This window comes from Urocitellus parryii, chromosome 6 (genome assembly GCF_045843805.1).
Source record: "Urocitellus parryii isolate mUroPar1 chromosome 6, mUroPar1.hap1, whole genome shotgun sequence".
NCBI classification, from domain to species: Eukaryota; Metazoa; Chordata; class Mammalia; order Rodentia; family Sciuridae; genus Urocitellus; species Urocitellus parryii.
In genome coordinates, this window is record NC_135536.1 from 15,748,021 (window position 1) to 15,768,628 (window position 20,608).

Genomic DNA, 20,608 nt, shown 5'->3' on the forward strand with positions numbered 1-20,608 from the left:
AAGGGAAATTATGGGGAGAGGGTAGAAAGTTCTATAAGGTTAGAGACACTTGCTTGTGGTATCTCGGACCTCTGTTTATAAGGCAAAAAATAGGTACTGAGATGCTTTCAGGAAAATGAACATAAACCCAGCCATGTGTACTTTTGCAGAACCAGCAAATTTTTTTGTAAATCCCACTGACAGGTGATTGGCCGGGAAATCGTGTTTTGCTTTTTCACGCCCATTGTAATTTTTAAATTTTTGAATTTGGCCACAATGTCAGTCAAACCTGAGGTTGAGAGGAATGTGAAGGAACAACACAGACCAATGTCTGCCTGGCCCATGGCAGTTGTGTACCTAGGGATTCCAGCCTGCGGGGTCCCAGTGTTTACGGGGACTGCTGCCCCAGGCCAACAGCTGGGGCCCAGGGAGGGCTGAGAGTCATTAGCACCCACTAAAGACCAATTTCCTCTTCTCCTTTGTGTGATAGGTTTTCCGTGTGAGGCTGAGCACTTCTCCTTAAGTGAAAATATTTGTCTTTCAGGGAATTCCCCCCCCCCCCCACTGAGTGGCAAAGGCCATGTTTGTTTGTCTTAACTCTGAAACTGTTATTGACATAGATGAAGTGTTACTTTTATTAGCTGATCATTACACAGCTTGTATTTGCTGGGTTCCTTTGCATATAATTATGATGTGAAATCTCCTCCTAAGAGTATCTGTCAATAGTGTAATTGACTTTAGCGTGTTGACTCTTTGCTCAATAACCTCAGAGATTGGCCCATCCTTAGACATTGGAAACCTGCTTATTTTTAAATTTGTCTGGGCATAGAGTGCTCAAGAGACATCAGCCTTAAAATAACTGCTCACGCGTCTTCGAGTTTTATGACAGTGTCTTGTGCTGCTGTCCCAGACTGTTGAGTTGAACAAACGAAGAACAGACTCTGGCCTTTTTGGGAAAAGGAGCCCAGATTTCTTACATCCCTAGTGTCCTGGGGGTGTAGCAACTCCCCTGGCCCTGGGCCACATTGCTGGGTTGTTATTCTGAGACCTTAGGAGAGCCTCATGGCTTTGAAGAAGGAGGTCTGTCCTATAAATCTAGGCTGCAACATTCATAAAATGGTAAGAAAAGTTCCATTTAATCACCATACAAGGCTGCTTGATTTTATTTGCAACTCAGATGAAAACTGAACTTCCCGTGGAACGTGAAGCAAGCTGGCCATTCGGGGTCCTATTACAAAGCAAAAACATCCATTTTTAAGGTCACATTAAAATGGAGTCATCAAGAAAACCCATCTCTCTGCCTCAGATCTGCTGCTCTTTTGGCTTGCCTTGCTTGTCTTTCCGCCTTGAGAAGATGTTCACAACAGGATAAGATAGGGTTGTGAGCCAGACGCCATGGAGCACGCCTATAGTCCCAGCGGATCGGGAGGCTGAGGCAGGAGGATCGCGAGTTCAAAGCCAGCCTCAGCAAAAGCTAGGCGCTAAGCAACCCAGTGAGACCCTGTCTCTAAAATACAAAATAGGGCTGGGGATGTGGCTCAGTGGTCAACTGCCCCTGAGTTCAATACCTGATACCTAGGGTTATAATCTGATTGTGGAACTTTAGGGGAAAATTAAGACACTGATCATTTCCTGTATTGTGTTGTATTTTCTTTTGTTTTGAAAGACAAGGCCCCTGTTTGCCTTGGTCTTCTGGGATCACAGCATTCGAAGGTGATTATGGAACTCAGAGTATGCCTGGGTAGGAGAGGAGAGCATGCTGGAGGGCGAGGCTCAAGGGACAAGGGAGACGGAGCAGGGACCTAGTTTCCCCCTGGGCCCCCTTCCCGGGAAAAGTCTTTGTTTTTGTTTTCTTGGTCTGGAAATCTTAGCAGTGAGCAGCAAACTGAGTGGAATCTGATTGTTCTCCTCGAGTGGCTCCTTGTACTACAGACTGGTGGCTTTGGTTAAGTCCTGGTGCTTTATATCGGAAAGTCCTCGAAACTAGGGCTTCTAGGCTGAGTACCTGTAAGACACCGTGTGGAGGGCAGTTTCAGGGTCACCTGTTTTTCTTCTGTGATCTCTTGCACAAAAGAAATCACATTTATCTCAGTGGTTCAAGGAGGCATTTTGCAGCTTGTGGGAGAAAAGTATGGTCCCCTGGCGATCGCCACTCGGAGCTCTGGAACCCGGATGTTTTTCAGGAGGCGCTGGCCACCTGCCCCTGGACCCCTCACCTTGGCTGCTGGGCATCCACCAGATTGCAGAACTGGGGCTAGGGGTCTTGAACTTCATCTTTATTGGATCACTGAAGCACAGGTGGAATCAGACCGGATTTTATGGAGAATGTAGGGATGACTATAAACTCACAAATTAGATTGACCTAAGTGACATCCCTCTCCTTGGTAGGATTTGACGCCTGGTAAACAGTAATTTTACACACAGTTTTTATTAAGTAGTTCTCTGCATGTTTTTCCTTAGTGTTTTCTATCGTTCTAAGTAGGTTAATCTTCATCTCCATTCTGGAGACTGCTTCCTTTTTTAAACATATTTATATGATATCTGATTCACCCACAAGATTAAACATGTAAGACTCACTAAGTGTCTAAGAGACTTATCAAGCCACCATCCAGCTTTTAAAAAGGAAAACATGATTGACACCCTTTTACCTTCCCTGAAAGGTAACCCCAACCCCAAGGTTTGTATTTATTATTCCCATGCTTTCAAAAGCATTTTTTTTAATTTTTAGTTTCCATTGACGAAATATTGTTTAGTTTGGAGTTTTGAAGTCATCAAAATGATACACTCATTATTAAATTTGTTGAGTTGCATATGGCGCTTGGTGAATCTTTTACATTGCTATATGATATTCTATTATGTGAGTATACCACAGTTAACAAAAATAAGAAAAGTATTTGGATCTTTAGAGTTTTTCATATTCCAAGCCTTGCTACTACAAAAATTCTTGTACATGTCTCCAGACATATTTAAGATGTTCAGAAGTGAAACTGCTGGTTTGTAAGGTATCTACATGTTCAGCTTCAGAAGGTAATGTCGAATTGTTTCCTGAAGTGCTTGTATCCATTTATACTCCCAGCAGCAGAGTGTGATAGTCCCCACCTCTGCACATCTTCACATTCATTTGGAATTGTCATACTTCATAATTTTAACCAAGGTAGTGCTGTGGCACAGTGGTATTTTATTAGGCTTTGTTTTCCCTTCTCTAAAGGTGTTGCACTGTTTTACATAGACTTAATTGGATGTTTGAATGTCTTCTAAGGATTTCCATTTCTACATTTTGCTCATTTTTCTGTTGAGTTATTTCTTTTTTTCTTTTGTAGGAGACCTTTATATATTCATGACATCAGTCCTTTGTTGACTATATGTGTTGCAAATTTTCTGTTCGTGGATGGTCTTTTCACTATAATAATGTCTTTTGATGAATAGAAGCTCTTCATTTAATGCTTATTAATCACACTTACCAACCATTTTCTTTATAAAACCCAATGTCTTACTTTAAAAATAAAAATCTCTTTCTTACTCTGGTCATCTTATTTCCACTAGTTTTTTTCCCTCCCCAAGTGATTTAAGGTTTTTTTTTCCTTTAGCATTTAAATCTGAAATTATTACTTCTTACGTGATAGGAAATAATCTTAGGGTTGTTCCTGTGGATAACTACTTACATCTGGAACACCCCCTGGCGTTGTGACGTCAGGGACACGTGTGCATCTTTTCCAGGTGGGTATCAGGTATCCCAGCGTCATTTATTAGGTAGCGCCTCATGTCCCCACCGATGGGAAGTGCCAATCGGTGACATGTGGCAGGGTTCTCTGTGAGCGTGGATTCACAGGGGCTCTCGGTCCTGTCTGGTCCTCGTTACATTCTAGGGCAGTTCCATGCTGTCCCCGTCTCTCAGGGTTGGTAGCACGGTTCTCTCAGCTCAGTTTTCTTTTCAAGTGTCTTGGCCATTCTTGGCTCTTGGTACCTGTATGTAAATTTTGGAATCAGCTTGATCAATAGAACAAGAAAATGGGGAGGGGCAAAAAGAGAGGCGATAGTTCCTCTTGTAATTTTTAACTAGGATTGTATTGATCCTGTAGATCAGACTGCAGGGTTGACTCCCCTAGCAGATCAGTCCCTGGACGCTGTTACCTCACCCTCTGTCTAAATCCTGGTGTCTCCTGTTACAGTTTTATAACTTTTTTTTCCCTAATATTCAGTTAGATTTATTCTGCATATCTAGGTTCTTTTTTTTTTTTCATGCTGTTGTTAATCTTATATACACATATGACATGTTTTCTTTTTAAGTCTTTTATTTCCCCTGTCCTGCGGCACAATTCAGGACCTCTGAATAGAAGTAATAATAATCAACATTTTTCTGTGTTCCTTATTTTATTTTTTTAATTTATATATGACAGCGGAATGCATTATAATTCTTATGACACATATAGAGCACAATTTTTCCTACCTCTGGTTGTATACAAACTATATTCACACCAATTCGTGTCTTCATAGATGTACTTTGGACAATAATAACCATCACATTCCACCATCATTTCCAACCCCATGCCCCCTCCCTTCCCCTCCCACTCCTCTGCCCTATCTCGAATTAATCTATTCCTCCCATGCTCCCTCTCCCTATCCCACTATAGAGTCAGCCTCCTTATATCAGAGAAAACATTCAGTCCTTGGTTTTGGGGGATTGGCTAACTTGACTTAGCATTATCTTTTCTAATGTTTCTTATTTTCAAAGGAGCCACATTATTGACCCATAATTGATAGGGTATTTGTTATTGTATTTTTAGGAAATATATTTTATCATAATAAGTAAAGGCTTTGGGGCTGAGGTTGTGGCTCAATGGTAGCAAAGCCCTGGGTTCGATCCTCAGCACCACATAAAAATAAATAAATAAAATAAAGGTATTGTGTCCAACTACAACTAAAAAAATAAATATTTTTAAAAAATAAGTAAAGGCTTTACTTATTCATAATATTTCATTATGAACAATTATCAAATTTCATAAAAAATATTTGCATCAGCCAGGCACAATAGCACACACATGTAATCCCAACAGCTTGGGAGGCTGAGGCAGGAGGATCACAAGCTTCAGCAGCTTATTGAAGCCCTAAGCAACTCAGCAAGACACTGTCTCTAAATGAAATATAAAAAAGGGGCTAGGGGTGTGGCTCAGTGGTTAAACCCTGGTACCCCACACCAATAAAAAAAAAAAATTGTATCATTTAAAAGAACTATAAAATTTTTCTTTCACTTTTGTTGGCTGTGGTAAATTGCATTATGAATTTACCAGTTCTAAATAAGACTTGCATTTGTGAAGATACTTGTTTGCAAAACGTTATATGTTTTACATGTTGCTAGAATTAGTGTGCTAACATGTATGAATCTTACATATTTGTTCATGTAGCACGTTTCTCTAGTTCTGTGTTTGTCAAGATTCCAGTGTGTGTTTGTATCAAGTGTGTGTTTGTATCAAGATTCCAGTGGGCTGAGGCTGGGGCTCGGTGATAGAGCACTTGCCTAGTATGTGCGAGGCACTGGGTTCAATTCTCAGCACCACATATAAATAAATAAATTAAAGTCCATCATAACTAAAAAAAAAAATTAAATATTTTTTTAAAAAGATTTCATTAGCCCCATATGGGTTGAGAATATTCACTCTTAGACTTTCTGAAAGAGTTCGTATACAGCTGGAATGATCTCTTCCTGGATATTTGGTGGAGCTTCAACTTATGTAATGTTTATAGGACAAATTGTGTTTATTTCCTTTTGAATTAATTTTAGTGAACTCTAGGAATTTCCATTTCATGTAGGTTTTCACATATAGAGTTTATATCTTTTATTAACTGTGTCCTATTTGAGTTCTCATTTATACCCTTTTTTCTCCCCCCCCCCCCCGCTCCCCCAGCTTTGATTTCTTCTTTGACCCATGGGTAGTTTTAGAAGTTTGTTTGTTTTTGTTTTTTGTTTCTTTGGTTTTAATTTCTAAACCAAAGAGGAAATGCTGTTGCCTTTTTGTTGTTTTGTTTTGTTTTGTTTGTTTTGTTTTGCTTTGGTCTTGTTACCTCTTCAACATTGACCATTAACCTCAGTGCACTGTGGGCAGAAAATTGTCACAGGCAGTAACTTGGTGAGATAATCTATGCCTCGTCTAAATGATCTACTATGGGGTCGAGTATAAATCAGCTTTTTGAAAAATATTCCATGTGTGCTGCCAAGGAATATGCCTTTTTCATGATTGGCACATATTCTGTGTACATCTGTCAGGTCAGATCTCCTTGGTAACCTCGGCTGTGTTGTGTGTGAGAGAGAAAGGGCACCGTCGGTTGAATGCTGAGAGTGATTTATTAAAATCTCCCATTACAGAGTGGATTTGGCTGTTTCTCCTTGTGGCTCTTTCCATTTTAAGAGTCTGTGTTTTGAAGCGCTTTTATGGGAAGTCTGCTTGTTTTACCTTCCTGGCGAATTGAGCCTTAATGAATGTTTAATGACGCCTCATCGGTAGTAATAATTTTTGCCTTTAAAATCGGTCATTTCTTTTTAATAGCACTACACCAGCGTGATACAACTTTTTCCATCCGTTTAACCTTTGTCTTTTTATTTTACGCTTGTCTCTTATAAACAACGTATGGCTTTAAAAAAAAAAAATCCATGCTAATGATATATAGCTTTTAGCTGAAGATTTTAACCCATTTTTATTGACAGAGTTGGATTCGTCTTTGTCATTTTGCATTTTTGTTTGTCCCTGTTTTCCCAGGTATTTCCCCCCTCTCCAGCACTAGTTTGAATTGATTGAAGTTCACCTACTCCTCCTTCCACTGTTTCCCCCCTTGAACGTTCTGGAAGTCATGCATCCTGTTTGTCGTCTTTCAGCCTTGATCCTAGAACTTTTAACATGAATATTTTAAAATGTCTAAAGTTGATCGATATCGTTAACCTCCTGATCAATACAGGGCCTCTGGAATACTTTAACCTCCGTCTGCTCCACACCCCAAATGATACACTGCATTTGTCCAATATCTTGGTTCTATTTTGGTTTTGTTTGTTTTTTAAAGCCACTTAGTCATTATGATCATTGCATTGTACAATCAATACTTGCTTGCATTTTCTTTGCTAATCATTTCTTCTTACATCTCAGGCCTTCCCTTTTAGATCATTCCTTGTCACTGAAATACATCTTTGAGAAGTTGTCAGCCGGGTGTGGTGACACGTGGCTGTAGTCCCAGCTGCAGGGGAGGCTGAGGCAGGAGGATCTTGAGCACATGAGTTCAAGATCAGCCTAGACAAGATAATGAGACCCCATCTCAAAAAAAAAAAAAAAAAAGAAAGAAAGAAAGAAAAAAATGTTCTTATACTGGGGGTCTGTAGTGAAAGCCTTGAATTTGGGGCTGAAAATAAATAGTGTTTTGCACTCCTTTTTAGAAGAGCGTGGGACTGGGTATAAAATTCTGAAGTTTCACAGTGGCGTGCATAGGTCCGGGTTTTGTTGTATTTATCCTGCGTGAGATTTGTTGGTTTTGGGAATCTTAAAATGGGTGCCTTTCATCAAAACCAGAAATCCCCAGCCACTTTCTATTCAAGTATTGATCTGCCCCTCTTTCCATCCACTCTGGGACTCCACCCAGGTTTACATGGGATCCTCTTGGGCTGTTCTCTGTCACCCCGCCTTTCTTTCACAGTTCCCATCTCTTTGTCCCCCTCTGCTGCATTTTGAATGACATCTTAAGGTACATTAACAGTTCACTCATTTTTTTCTCTAACTGAATTGAGGGTTTTGTTTTGTTCTGTTTTGGGTACTGGGGATTGAACTCAGGGACACCCAACCATGGAGCCACATCCCCAGCCCTATTTTGTATTTTATTTAGAGACAGGGTCTCACTGAGTTGCTTAGCACCTCGCTTTTGCGGAGGCTGGCTTTGAACTTGTGATCCTCCTGTCTCAGCCTCCCCAGGCACTGGGATTACAGGGGTGTGCCACCATGCCCAGCTGAATTGAGTTTTTTAATGTCAGGGGTTTTACATCTCATGTGTAGAAGCTCTATTTGGTACTTTCCAAAATCTGCTTAATTGGAATACAGTGTATTCTTCCTTTCCAGGATTTTTCAGTTCTCTCTTGTGTTTCTTGAAACATCCTAACTTTATGTTCTCCATCTATAATGTTTCCACATTAGTAGTCTTAGATTTTATAGTTGCTTTTTTCAATTGTCTCTGGCTTGCAGTAGCTTATTTCCTTTGTGTTTATGATTTTTTAAAACTATTATGAACCTCTGTTCTGTGCCTTCTTATCTGTGGGAATTCTCTGTGACTTGGGGTTCAAGTGTGTTCTTCCAGAGGGTTTGCTTTTAAAACCAGGCCTGGGGGACTGGTGGACACAAGGCCACTTTAACTCCATTGGAGGGTCCACTGTAACCATGAACCTAACAGAATCAGCCTTCCTGCCGCTCCCTGCCCTTTATTGTGCATAAGTCTGGGCTCTCGATCCAGGCCTGGGTGGGCATGTGCTCCAGGGAAACTCCGGCTTCCTTAGTGGCCAGCTGTCCACATTTCAGGTTATGTTGTTCAGTTTTCATTTGTGTGTATGAGGCTCACTGGGTAAGTCTACGTGGGTGTCAGATTCCCCTCATTTCCTTGTGACTTTACAGTACGTTGCTGTACTTTATTGAGAATCCTTTGTGTTGCCGTCAGGAGCATGGGTTCCAAATGTGTCTTCTGCCACCTGTGTGGGAGCAGAGGGCCCCTCTCTGGTCATCTCTTGCCCAGGGCTTTCTACTTGTTGTTGGGTTGGGTGAGAAGCACTGTATTCCCCTTAATTCTGTCTGGTTTTCCCATCTGACCCAGGATCAGTGCCTTCAAGTCAGGGCTTGAGAGGAGAGTTACCCTGAATGATAACCTGTAGGTAGGCGTAAAGCCACCAGTTCCAGACAGAGCCCAAGCACACCAACCAGTAAAGGGCAGAGTCTCCACACGCTGCTTAACTGTAATAGAACAAATAATTTAAACCTATAGGAAAAAAAGGGGGGGGGAACAGCAGGAGAGGAGGGCCATGACTAAGCAGCAACTTCTACCTTAACTTGCCGTTTGCAAACATTGCTCCTTCTTGGCTGGAACAAATGGGAGCTCTCTTTGCTGTTTGGTTTTTCTCATCTGGTTGACGAGAGAATGAGTTCCAGGTTTTCCGGTTAACAGCACGTGGTTTTGTTGAACTGTGTGCTTTACGCTCATAGAGGTCTAGTAAAATCAGGTGGCTTTCATTTATGCTAATGTATGATCATTTGAGTATCATGAATGTAAATTTTACTAACCCTGAAAAAATTACAGGCATCCCACGTTCACTTTAATGAATGGTTTTTCGAGGAGGTTAGAGACTCACCTTCCCATGTGTTCAGGATGGCTGGTTTCTTTTAAGCATTCGGTGTCCTGTAATGACAACCCCTGCAGCGGGGAGCATTTGACACCAGCTCCGTGCAGCTGGCTTGCACCATCATGAATCACTTCGCGCCAAGTCATTAATAATTGAAGGAGCTTGTCACTTCCCACTGAGTTGCGTGTGTAATTTATGGAGTCTGAGCCCATGCTAAAATCTCAGGGAAAGCTAATTTCATCCAACGAGAAAGGGATATGTTTCTGTTTTAATTCTCCCTCCCTGAAGTTATGCCTGCGCCTGTTTGCATCTGGACGTGTTGTCAATGGTTATGTTAGTTTCCCATCTCCATCACAGTAGACGTCCTTCTTTGGGGTTGCAGGGAGATATTTCAGGTTCCTGCTTGGATTGTCCTTGAGAACCAGGGAGGCCACTGTGGGCCAGTCTCAGGGTCCTGGGAGTTTCTATGTTCCAAGGTATTTTGTGGAATCACTGTCAGCAAGCAGCCTGATTCTAAGTGGCCAGAGACCCCACCATCTACAGAATCAGGGGCCCAGGAACAATTTTCTATTCTTTCATCCATGAGATGTCCTTCTGAAGAATGTGTCCATTTGGGTCAAGCGGGTCTTTTTCGCCTCTCTGATGCTGCTTTGTTTAAGAAAGGGAAGGGTTCTCCGACTCAAAGTCTTTCCTCTTGGGGTAGGGTAGAATTTTGGCACCGTTTCGCTTTGGTTATAGTATTTCTCCACCCACCACCCCAAACTTCTTATTTAAAAAAATTTCAAACCTATGGAAAAGAGGAAAGAAAATTACAGTGAACACTTCGCCTAGACACACAAGGAAGTCACTTGGTGGAGGCTTCTCCTACCTTGTCGGTCTCAGGGGTTTCTTCTTCTTCTTCCCATGTGTTCAGAGAGGGGGTCCTGCCTTCCCCTGAACAGTGGTAGTGAAGTGAGTCCCAAGTGCCAAGTGGTTACAGGGAGAAGAATTCAGAACCGAATTGATTTGTTAAAAGCCAGACAGCCCTGTTCACTCATCCAAATGTAGCTGGATTCAGTAGGAATCGGTTTGGTCTAGTTCAGTAGACGGATTGCTTTTATATTTCACAGTAGTTACCTTAAAAGGTGAAGATCAGGAGAGCCATGACATGAGACTTCCATTTTCATTTACTTTAATAACTGTTAGGACGGGCTGTATGATAAATTCTATTCATTCAAAGTTTTACATTTGGTAAACACCTCGGAGTAATCCTATCTCAGCCATTTGTATGTACCCAAGACGTAGCCAGGAAACAGGAAATCTGCAGAGAATGGATATCAAGGAGGCCAGTTAGTTCCCAAAGCCCAGGGACTGTGTCCTCAGGCAAACCCTGGAGGAATTCCTCTGGTTAGTGCTTCTTTACTCTGTGCTGGATTCCTATAAACCGCTTACCCAGGGGAGAAAGAGAAAATGAGTCTTTCCCAGGTGAGCACATCAAGTACCTCTAAGATCCTTCCTCTGTGCCTGGGGCTTATGTAATCCTCACAGAGCCCTGGGAAGGCCATGAGGAAGCGGAGGCCCAAGGCATTAGACAGCCAGCCCTCTTGGTCACTAACACACAACACTGATTCAGAAACACAGTTCTGTCTAGCTTGACCTACGAGGATTTGGGGCAATCCGGGATCATAGTGTAGGGCTCAAGCTGAGACTCTTCTGGAACCTACTAGGGCTCCTTGTACCAATGCACCCATTTGTGTAATTGTTGACCATGATGATCTTGAGGCCCCTAAGAAAGGTTACATTTTGACAATGGCCTTTATACATTTTGCAGATGGACATTATGATGGGGATTCTCACCATCAGCCCCAATTCAGTAGGACAGGACTTGGAAACTGGATGGCAGGAGATTCCGGGCCTCACCCCCTGCTGTACCATCTGCATCTGCATTAGAGGCTCTTTCCTCCTCCCCTTTCACTTTCTATGTGTGAAAGCTCTCTGAGCCCCAAGGCCCATAGGGAGTTGGAGGAGGAGGACAGGGGCTCTCTACGGTATCTCCCTGGTGGTCCCAGCCTTTGGACCAGTACAGCCTTTCAACCAGTGCCGCATCCTCAGGCTGGGTCTGGTCAGTGTTGGTGGGAGGACCCAGAGCCATTTCCTGTACTCTGTGCCACAAAGTGCCATCTAGCTCCTTCATTCCCTGGTCATATTGCTGGGTGTCTGCCAGGTGGGACATGCTGTGACTGGGCGGTGTCTTGTGGAGCCGATATGCACAGGCATTGAACAGGCCGCTGTACAGTTCTTGGTGATGGTGGGAATGCCCTCCTGAAGGAAAAGTCAGAGTGTGTACAGTCCAGGCAGGAAGAACGTGGCGAGTTCCTTGGGTCTCTTAGAAGGGTCTCAGAGGTGGAGGAGCTAGCAGGAAAAGGGGCCAGCCTGGGGCACCAGGACATGTCTCATCCCTGCGCAAATCCTTGGCCCTCAACATCCAAGGTCAGATGCCACTTCTTCCTCAGAAAGTCCCCTGGCACCCTGTCTTTTCTCCCTCCAACTATCGGTAATCTTTCCTGCAAGCCTTCGCCCTTCTGATTTCCACCTGTGCTGGACATCTAGCGTGTGCCAGGCACAGAAGAAAGACGGCTGCCACCCAGACACTTGGCACATGTGGCCTGACCAGGAGTAAACATCACAGCTGCCAGTGCTGGCCGGGCACTGCAGGGGTTCACTCCTGTGGGCGGCCCAGCTGCCCGGGAGGTGGGCAGAAGGACACTTCCCATTCTGCCGATGAGGAACCGTAAGGGAGGTCAGCACACTGCTCAGACACACAGAATAGGCGTGATGAGGAGGGCTCCAGGGGCCTGAAGGAAAGCCGTGGCAGGGAGCCTTTCCATGGGGAGCCTGCAGGGGGGGTGTTGGCAGGTGGCCTGACTCCCTCCAGCTCGGCGGTCAGACGTTGGTTTCAGCCCTGATTCGACTATTTCTCAGTTGGGGACTTTAAATCACCGAACTTGCCAGACCTCCCCTCTGATGAGTCGACAACTAAGGTGCTCAGGTCTGCTTTACAGAGCTGAACGCAGTCATCCGGGTGGGCTCAGCAGGGCACTTGGCAGTGACCACTCCAGGAAATGGCAGTTCTCTCTTAGAAACTTGACATGCTTCTTTGTCAGACTGCAGCATCTTCGAGATAGTGTCTGTATGTGACCTCCCTGGGCCCCTCCCTAAGGTCATGCGTTTCTGTCAGGCACATGGTGAATGTCGGTAGATTAAATGAAGGATGGAGTGCATAGCAGTCCCCACGCGGCAGGTGTCTCTTTGCTGAACACTGTATTTAGCCTTCTGACAAAGTCTCCTCATACACTATCTTTGGGAGACAATGTCTTTTTTTTTCTCTGAAATGCCCAGGCATGGTACCTGACTCCATGGAGCTGGGGGCTACAAGGAACTAAGTGCAGTTTGATTTTTGTGGTTTAATGTCAGGGCCAGAGCTTCCGCTGCGGTCCCTGCTGAACCATGGCTTTAACAGCTCAGCCATTGATGGGAGATAAGCAGGAGAGGCCCAGGTGGCCAGGATGAGGCCGTAGTCTTCAAGCACATCCGCCCATTGCCCCAGGTTTTTTAATTGCTAACTGGTGTTTGCATGCATTTGGGCACCTGGATCTCCATCAGAGGTCTAATCTGTGTCCCCTCTCTGTCTCCCATCCCTCCCCATGTCCTCGCCCTGCAGGAACGGCATCACCAGTTGCCGGATGCGGACTGAGAGCGAGCCATCGTGTGGCTCCCCCGTGGTCAGCGGAGACCCCAAGGAGGATCACAACTATAGCAGTGCCAAGTCCTCCAACGCCCGGAGCACCTCGCCCACCAGCGACTCCGTCTCCTCCTCCTCCTCCTCGGCCGACGACCACTACGAGTTTGCCACCAAGGGGAGCCAGGAGGGCAGCGAGGGCAGCTTCCAGAGCCACGAGAGCCACAGCGAAACGGAGGACGACGACAGGAAGCCCAGCCAGAAGGAGGCCAAGGATGCCCTGGGGGACAGCGGGTACGCATCCCAGCACAAGAAGCGCCAGCACTTCGCCAAGGCCAGGAAGGTCCCCAGCGACACGCTGCCCCTCAAAAAGAGACGCACGGAAAAGCCCCCCGAGAGCGACGACGAGGAGATGAAAGAGGCAGCCGGGTCGCTCCTGCACTTGGCAGGGATTCGGTCCTGTTTGAATAACATCACCAATCGGACGGCAAAGGGGCAGAAGGAGCAGAAGGAAACCACAAAAAATTGAAAACAAGTCATTGATTTGTTTTGAACTTAGGCCATTTGGTTTCAGCATGTCAGGAGATTTCTAATGATTTGTGGCAATATCAGCAATTTTTTTTTTCTTTTGGTTTGATTTTCTTTCTTTTCTTTTTTTTTTTCTTTCTTTTTTTTTTTTTAATTTGCCCCCCTCTCCTTTGTTTTGGACCCTTAAGAATTTTATTTTTAAAGGAGATTGAAGCCATAGAACTCATATTGACACTCAGCTGTTTTACAAAAGCTTTTCATTATCCGACAACAAAACCGAGAAAAAGCCAAAATTACCATTGCTTCCTGCAGCTTGTCAGAAACACGTGGCTTGAACCCACAGGGATGTCAACGTTAACGCCACATTTGGAGTACACATTTGGCACCTAGAAGGCACGTGTGCAAAGTAATCGTCATTCAGGCCCAACCCTTAGGTTTAAAAAGAATGTCCTTCCATTCGGGTTCACTGAGTGGAGAGGCACATACAGTAATGGGGGAAAAGGAAGAACCCCGCGTCCCCTTAGGCACAGACCCAGGCCTGTGCACCCAGCTTCCCACTGGGCAAGGAATGCCCTGGGCATTGCCATACAGCAAGCAAGGGCTCTGCCACCAGTCCTCTGTGCTCCGAAACTTGAGGCCTGGTGATGTCTTACAAGCTGAGCACCAGACTGTTGAGACACGTCAGGTGTCAGTGACCAAGAAGTGGGGTAAACGGTAGTCACATTGGTGATTACTCTGTTCTGTAGCTAAGAATATGTTCCCAAAGCCATAAGCCTGAAGGTTGGTCCTGCACGTGCATACACACACACACACACACACACACACACACCCCACACATATGATTGGGACTAAGAGAAAAAAATCATGAAAAAAAAAAACAGGCCATATCTTCTAAACTGCCCAAGTGAAAAGCAATCAAGTCTGAAAATTGACATTAGCTGTTAAGGAAGGAAATAATGGTACAGATTCTTTTTCTGTCTATCAAAACTATTTGATCCAAGTGAAATTAAAAAAAAAAAAAAAAAGCTACCAAACCTGCCAGTACTAGTGTGGTATATAAAGGCACATTGATGGACACACTTCAAAAGTAAAACATGGCAAAAAATAATAATAATAAGTAACTCCTATACTGCCCTCAAAAAGGAGCCTGCAATTAATGTCAGTCAATATTCATCTTTGCAAAAAAATCTGATTTCCACATTCAGCCAGTGTAGCCAGCAGAAATTTCTGATCCACAATGCATGGATTCCTTTAAAGAAAAAAAGAAAAAAAAAAAAAGAAAAAAAATCATAAAAAACAAACTTTTTTTTATTCAAAAATAACAAAAGTTCTTGTAAGGTAAATAATGTATTTAGCATGAAGCATGAATTATTTTCATATAAATATAGAAAATAGAGAAAAGGCTATGCCTCTAATTTTTAAGCCCTTAGGCTTAGAGGTTCTTTGTTTTCCTCCTTTTTTTTTTTTCTTTATTTCTCTTCCTTTTTTCTTTTTCTTTTTTTTTTTTTTCCTTTTTTTCTGGGTTTTTGTTTTGTTTTGGTTTGGTTTTTTGAAGCAGGTGTTTAAGGTTTAATCTTCTTCAGGGACAAATTCTGACTGTTGGGGAACTTACTCTGCAATATAAAAATCTCTTCATGCTCTGGTAGGGCTTGGATGGTTGACTCTGCACTGCCTTGTCTGCACTCAGCCCGACCCCTCTGATTCTCTACTGGAGAGCGTGTGCTTTCTCTTTGCCTGTACATGTTTAACATGACGCAATAATTCGAGGGCAAACTTCGTAGTGAGTGTGTATGATAGAAATCAAGAGAATTATGGGATGCTTACTTGAGAAAACCATGACCATGAGTTGGTTCTAGGAAAAAGGCAGTGAATATATGCAAATTCACCAGAAGGGGAAACATGCTAATGGGCCTTATTGGGTGAGGGTACGAGATAGAGTACACGTGAGGGAGGAAGTGACAGGAGGGTGAGAAAGGCCAGCCCCAGATGTTTCATTGGGACAATGCCATTTCAAAGTCAGAGAGAGGGGGCCGGCCATCTCTACCACCCACGCACACTAACAACCTGGAATTGGACCACCTAGATTGTGAGAGCTGAATTTTGACAACCAGACGATGTCACGCAGACCAGAAACTTATCTTTGCCTAAAAAAAAAAAAAATATATATATATATATATATATATATATATGATTATTTTTTGTTTTTGTTTTTGTTTTGGAGATCCAAAGAAAAAAAATCTGAAGAATATCATCTTCCATCCAAATGGAGGGAAGTGTTTAAAACAAAAGCACCTACTATCATGGCTCAGGATCTATCGGTGGTCGGGGACAGGGAGGGGACTAAGGGGATCTTGAATTTTTACATCAGGACACTTGTGAGCCAAAGTCAAGCCCATGGGCCAGCACAGGCTACCATCAGGAACTCCATCAGCCAGAATGCTCCCATCCCTGCCTCTCTCTGGGCTGCTGATGAGAGAACCTGGAAGACGTGTCCATGTCGTGGCCCAGGCTCCTTCCCCTGCACTGAGCCTAAGTGCAAGCCCCGTGATGTTCAGGATTAGGTGGGGACACAGATCTATCTTTGCAGTGCTCCGTCCCCTCGTTCTCCCCAAACGTCAAACACCCTAAAAGCCATGCACAGCTATGGAACCTGAGCCACACTTCAGTTTGTGTTGTCACCTGATTTAAGCCCAAAAGGCCACCACCTCGATCCCCCAAACCCAAGACAATACAATTCAGACTTCTCTCTGGAAAGGCAGAGGTAGACATCAGCACGGTTTCTGGCAGGGGACTTCTTCCAAGGAAAACCCCACAGTGGGCTGTCTCCCCTCATTTCATTTTTCTAAGGGGGCAGATGCCTCTCTTAGAAAATAATAAAATGCAATGTGTGTGATTTACTTTTCTGATCTCTTTTGAGAAATAGATAAATATAAGTGTGTTCTTAACTCCAGAACCACTCTTTTTTGCATAAATACCTCATCGGGCAGCTAAGTGTTATTTTCCTGAGTCTCTCTCGGCACCTTCATTGGATCTTCTGGAAGACTTGTTGGGGAAACTTTAGTGAGGGTACTTTTTTCTATTTTTCTTCTGTTTTTGGAGGCATACACATTATGCATAACCAAAACAATGGCTCAATTGTGTTTAACTTTGTATTTTGATTGTTGAGGAAAAAAAAATATATATCGATGTGTATGTGGCTGTTTGTAGTGAGTTCACGAGGTTGTCCGTGTCCTTAACAAGCCAAGGGGCAGGAGGCACGCTCTCTTACCCCCTCCTCCAAGAGCAGTAGAGAATTTAAGCACAAGCCTATTTGTGAAAGAATATTTTGCTTAAATGTCATTCACTTTAGTCTTGGAATTCCTTCCCAAATGTCAGATGTTCTTTTAGCTTCCAAACTAGCATATGTATCCATTAGTCTGACCGATCGCCTGAGCACCATCATGGGGGTGTGGTGGTGCGCTTTCATTTCTCCTGCCGGGAGAAGTGGCGGTTTGTGTGTCATTCCAGTATCTCACCTACTCACGGGGCGGGGGGAGGGGGAGATGGGGAACTATAGCAATATTTCAAGATGCTTTGGAGAACAACCTTGAACCCATCAGCACCGTGACATCTGCAAGTGCTTGCTATTGGCCCTCGGACACATTTAAGAGAAAGAGATCGTAGCTCTTTTTTCTTAAATGCTATGCACATAGACAGTTATTTTTATCCTACTGTGATTGTCTTTTCTCTGTCTAGTACTATGTGGAAAGGGTTTGCATCATAGGTTTTTTTCCCAGCCTTACAATATACCACAAGCTCCTACTTCCCCACCCCAGTCAGTCTAGTTCTTTGGCAAGGCCGTCTATCTGAAACTCAAAATGAACCAGACCCGCCCTTAGATGGTGGTTTGAGAAAACCATAGCCAAGACCACGGTCACGGGTTTCAGTCTCGGATCTCAGTGTTTGAGAAGGACTGTGTCAGAGGCCTTTCCCAGGAATGGATTTTTCTCCCGAGAGGCAGTCTGCATGTCTAGTGCTTGCTGGACACAGTGGTCACCACCACGAGGCATTCTGGAAGAGACCATTATGTTGAATGGTGCCCCTCCCTGGGGGACAGCGTCAGGCAGTGGACTTGAGTGAAAACCGTGTGCAGATGGCTGTTGGGCCCAGCTCGGAGTCCAGCACGCCAGGTCTGCTCGGCGACAAGTGCAGGTGGTCAGCCTCAATGCCTCCACTCTCCAGGAGCCTCTGGTGCAAGGGCTGTGACAGGAACCGGAGATCTGTGCAAGCGATGGACTCGGGAGGGTTTTCCACATGGGATCGGGTTCAGTTTGATGTGATTTCTCTTTCCCTTTCAACTGTATTCAGGTTGGGACTGGTTTCTTTCTGGTGGATCACAGCTGCCCAGATGTTGCAATTTATTTTTATGTTTCTATAGAGAAGTCTTTTTCTTTTCATCTTCAGAATTTTTTTTTTAATTTTTATTTTTTTGCCACCAAAAGAAAACATCAGAACTCTGTGTCCCCTCTCGATTGTGACTTACCAGTGTTGACAGTTAAGTCTTTTAGTGTTGTAGCTCCCGGCCCACCAATACTATATCAGACACTTACGCCCATGGTGCAGCACTGTGATCTAATTTAAATAATACTTTTTTATTATTTATACTACTATATATAATATACATCAACACTTTTGCTATATAACCTAAGTGATAAACCCCTTTTAGTTACCTGCCAAACTCTGGACTTTGGTTTATATTGCAGTTAACACAGTTACAAAGTTGTAATGGCGTCTCTCTCTCTTTCTCTCTTCCTCTGTGTAACGGAATGTGTAAATCAAAAGTGTGTACATTGTGTGGTGTTCCTGTTTCCTGGAATCTCATGAGGATTTACACACGGCGTTCAGTGTTCTGTATAGACCTGCCTCCCTTTGTGAACTCCTCTGTGACCTTTGGTCTTGGCGGCTAACCCCATGTATCTTCTCTCCTGCTGGTTACTCTTGAATTAAGCACAGACTCCTCCTCAGCTCGGTTGCTTTATCATGAATAATGTATGTGACCTTGGCATTCTTCCACAGTTCAGCAAACAAGTGCTAGCTTCACTGACCAAAAAAAAATTAAGGAAGGAAAACACCATTTTTAAAATGATCCATCTTTTAACGGCCGAAAAACCGATGTGTCTATGGTGCTGCATCTCTGTTGCGCTTCTGAAATCAGACCGGTGTGAAAGATCCTTTCTGACTTCCTCTGAGATGCTCACAAGTACCCTTCCTGTTGTTTTGTTAGTGTTGAAGTTTAAGACTATTTATTTGGAATATATACAGCAGTGTTTTTCCACTGTATTTCATTTGCAAAAGCGGAGAAACGCCTTCTCTACCTTTTTGCAAATTGTTGATATTCCATATTGGATTCTCACAGACTTCGATATGGTGAATCTGTCAAACTTAGAAATTGTATTTTATCCTTCCTTTCATGACTGTGGCCTGAGTTCCCCACGCCCCCTTTTTTAGAAGAAACGTAGCACACTTTCAGTTCTCGGAAATGTCACTGTTTCTTGATGTGTATGTTGAGGCCATCCAAGCTCACAGCTGATTCAGTAACCAGTTCCATCGCGTCATTCACGCTCACTACTTAACACTGCCATGGTGAAAATGTGGAGGGAAAAAGTGTCCATGTGTGTCTGGGAAGCAAATGCCCTTGTACATTTTTTTTTATACTCTGATTCTGTAACATTTATGAGTTTTGTTTTTGTTTTACAGAAAAAAAAAAGTGATAAAGCAATCAGAAGACCAAGAGGTTTACGATTGACACTTAGGGTCACCTGACCTTAGCTGGCCAACGGACCTACATGGCCAAATTAATTTACAAAAGTAATAATTTTTCAGAAGCCAACTTTTTTTTTCTGTATTTTCTGTCTGAAAACTGCCAATATCATGAATAGAAAGGGAGAACTGTAAAGGAGAAAGAAATCGATGTTCAGTTGTGTTTGTGTCAACCTAAAGAAGCAGTGTGGAGACAGGCGCAGTCAGCCGAACTCTAGGGACGTGGTGGTGTTGCTTTGGAGGCGTATCATACTCGCATTTTGCATTCTTCATATGTAATCATATTGCCAAAGACAAACTATTTCATCATTTATTGTAAATAACACTTTTCCCCAGACCTACCATAAAGTTTCTGTGATGTATTGTCTTCCAGTTGCAATAAAAATTACTGAGTTGCATCAATTGATGAAAAGCCCCACGTAGTCTTGTGTGCGATGTGACTCCACGTGCAAAAGCTGAGCGGTAGAGTCGTCTCTATCTTACCTGCGGGCGGGTGTGCACGCTGTTTTTGCAGTCTGGTTTTAGGCCTCGGCTGCCCATCCCCATACATGCTTTTATCTGGGTGGAGACCACAGGCTTTTCTGCAAGCACATAAAGGCACAGTCCAGAGCTGGGCTCACCTGTGGATCTTGAGAGTTCCAGGTCTGGTGTGAAGAGCTGGAGGACCACAGGCCTCCCACCACCAGCCTTAGAATGTGTGCTGAAGACAAAACTTAACTTTCATTTGGAAGTTGTCACTCACTGGGGCCTACCAGCCTACCCCAGGTCCTGAGGGTTTTCTGTGATGACATTCTAAGGGTTTCATCTTTCAGGATTGATTCCACCATTCCTCAAGTGCCCACCCCCGCACACATATGCCCTATCTTAGTCTGCTTTCTGTTGCTATTTAAAAAGAAAGAAAGAAAGAAAGAAAAAAGCCTGAGGCTGGGTACCTTATGAAGTAGAGCGATTTATTTGTTTTTTGATTCTGGCGGCTAGAGGGTCCAAACAGGGTGGTGCCAACCTCCTGGCAAGGGCCACTGGCGGTATCACAATGTGGTGGAGAAACAGAAGAGGGGGCTGCAGTGTGCAGAAGGGGGACATCATGTGGTGAGACTGGAAGCAGGAGGTGTTCAGGGCCTGGCTTCTTTTTCTGGCGATGTGCTCTCCTGGGGGATATCCTGGAGTCCAGGAGAGCTACACTAACCTGCCAAGGGTGATGCCCCTGGTTACCTTTCCCTGGACCTCAC

General features: G+C 43.8%; 1 protein-coding gene across 4 annotated transcripts in view; it reads left to right on the forward strand.

Annotated features, from left to right (window-relative positions):
• The window catches only part of Foxn3 (forkhead box N3), a 384,721-nt gene extending 366,335 nt beyond the window's left edge, over positions 1 to 18,386 (forward strand). For all 4 annotated transcript variants that reach the window (XM_026394242.2, XM_026394241.2, XM_026394243.2 and 1 more), the window contains one exon: positions 13,035 to 18,386. In XM_026394242.2, the coding sequence (XP_026250027.2) occupies positions 13,035 to 13,581 (547 nt within the window). In that variant the 3' untranslated portion in view covers positions 13,582 to 18,386. The remainder of the gene's footprint in view (positions 1 to 13,034) is intronic.
• The last annotated feature ends 2,222 nt before the right edge of the window (positions 18,387 to 20,608 follow it).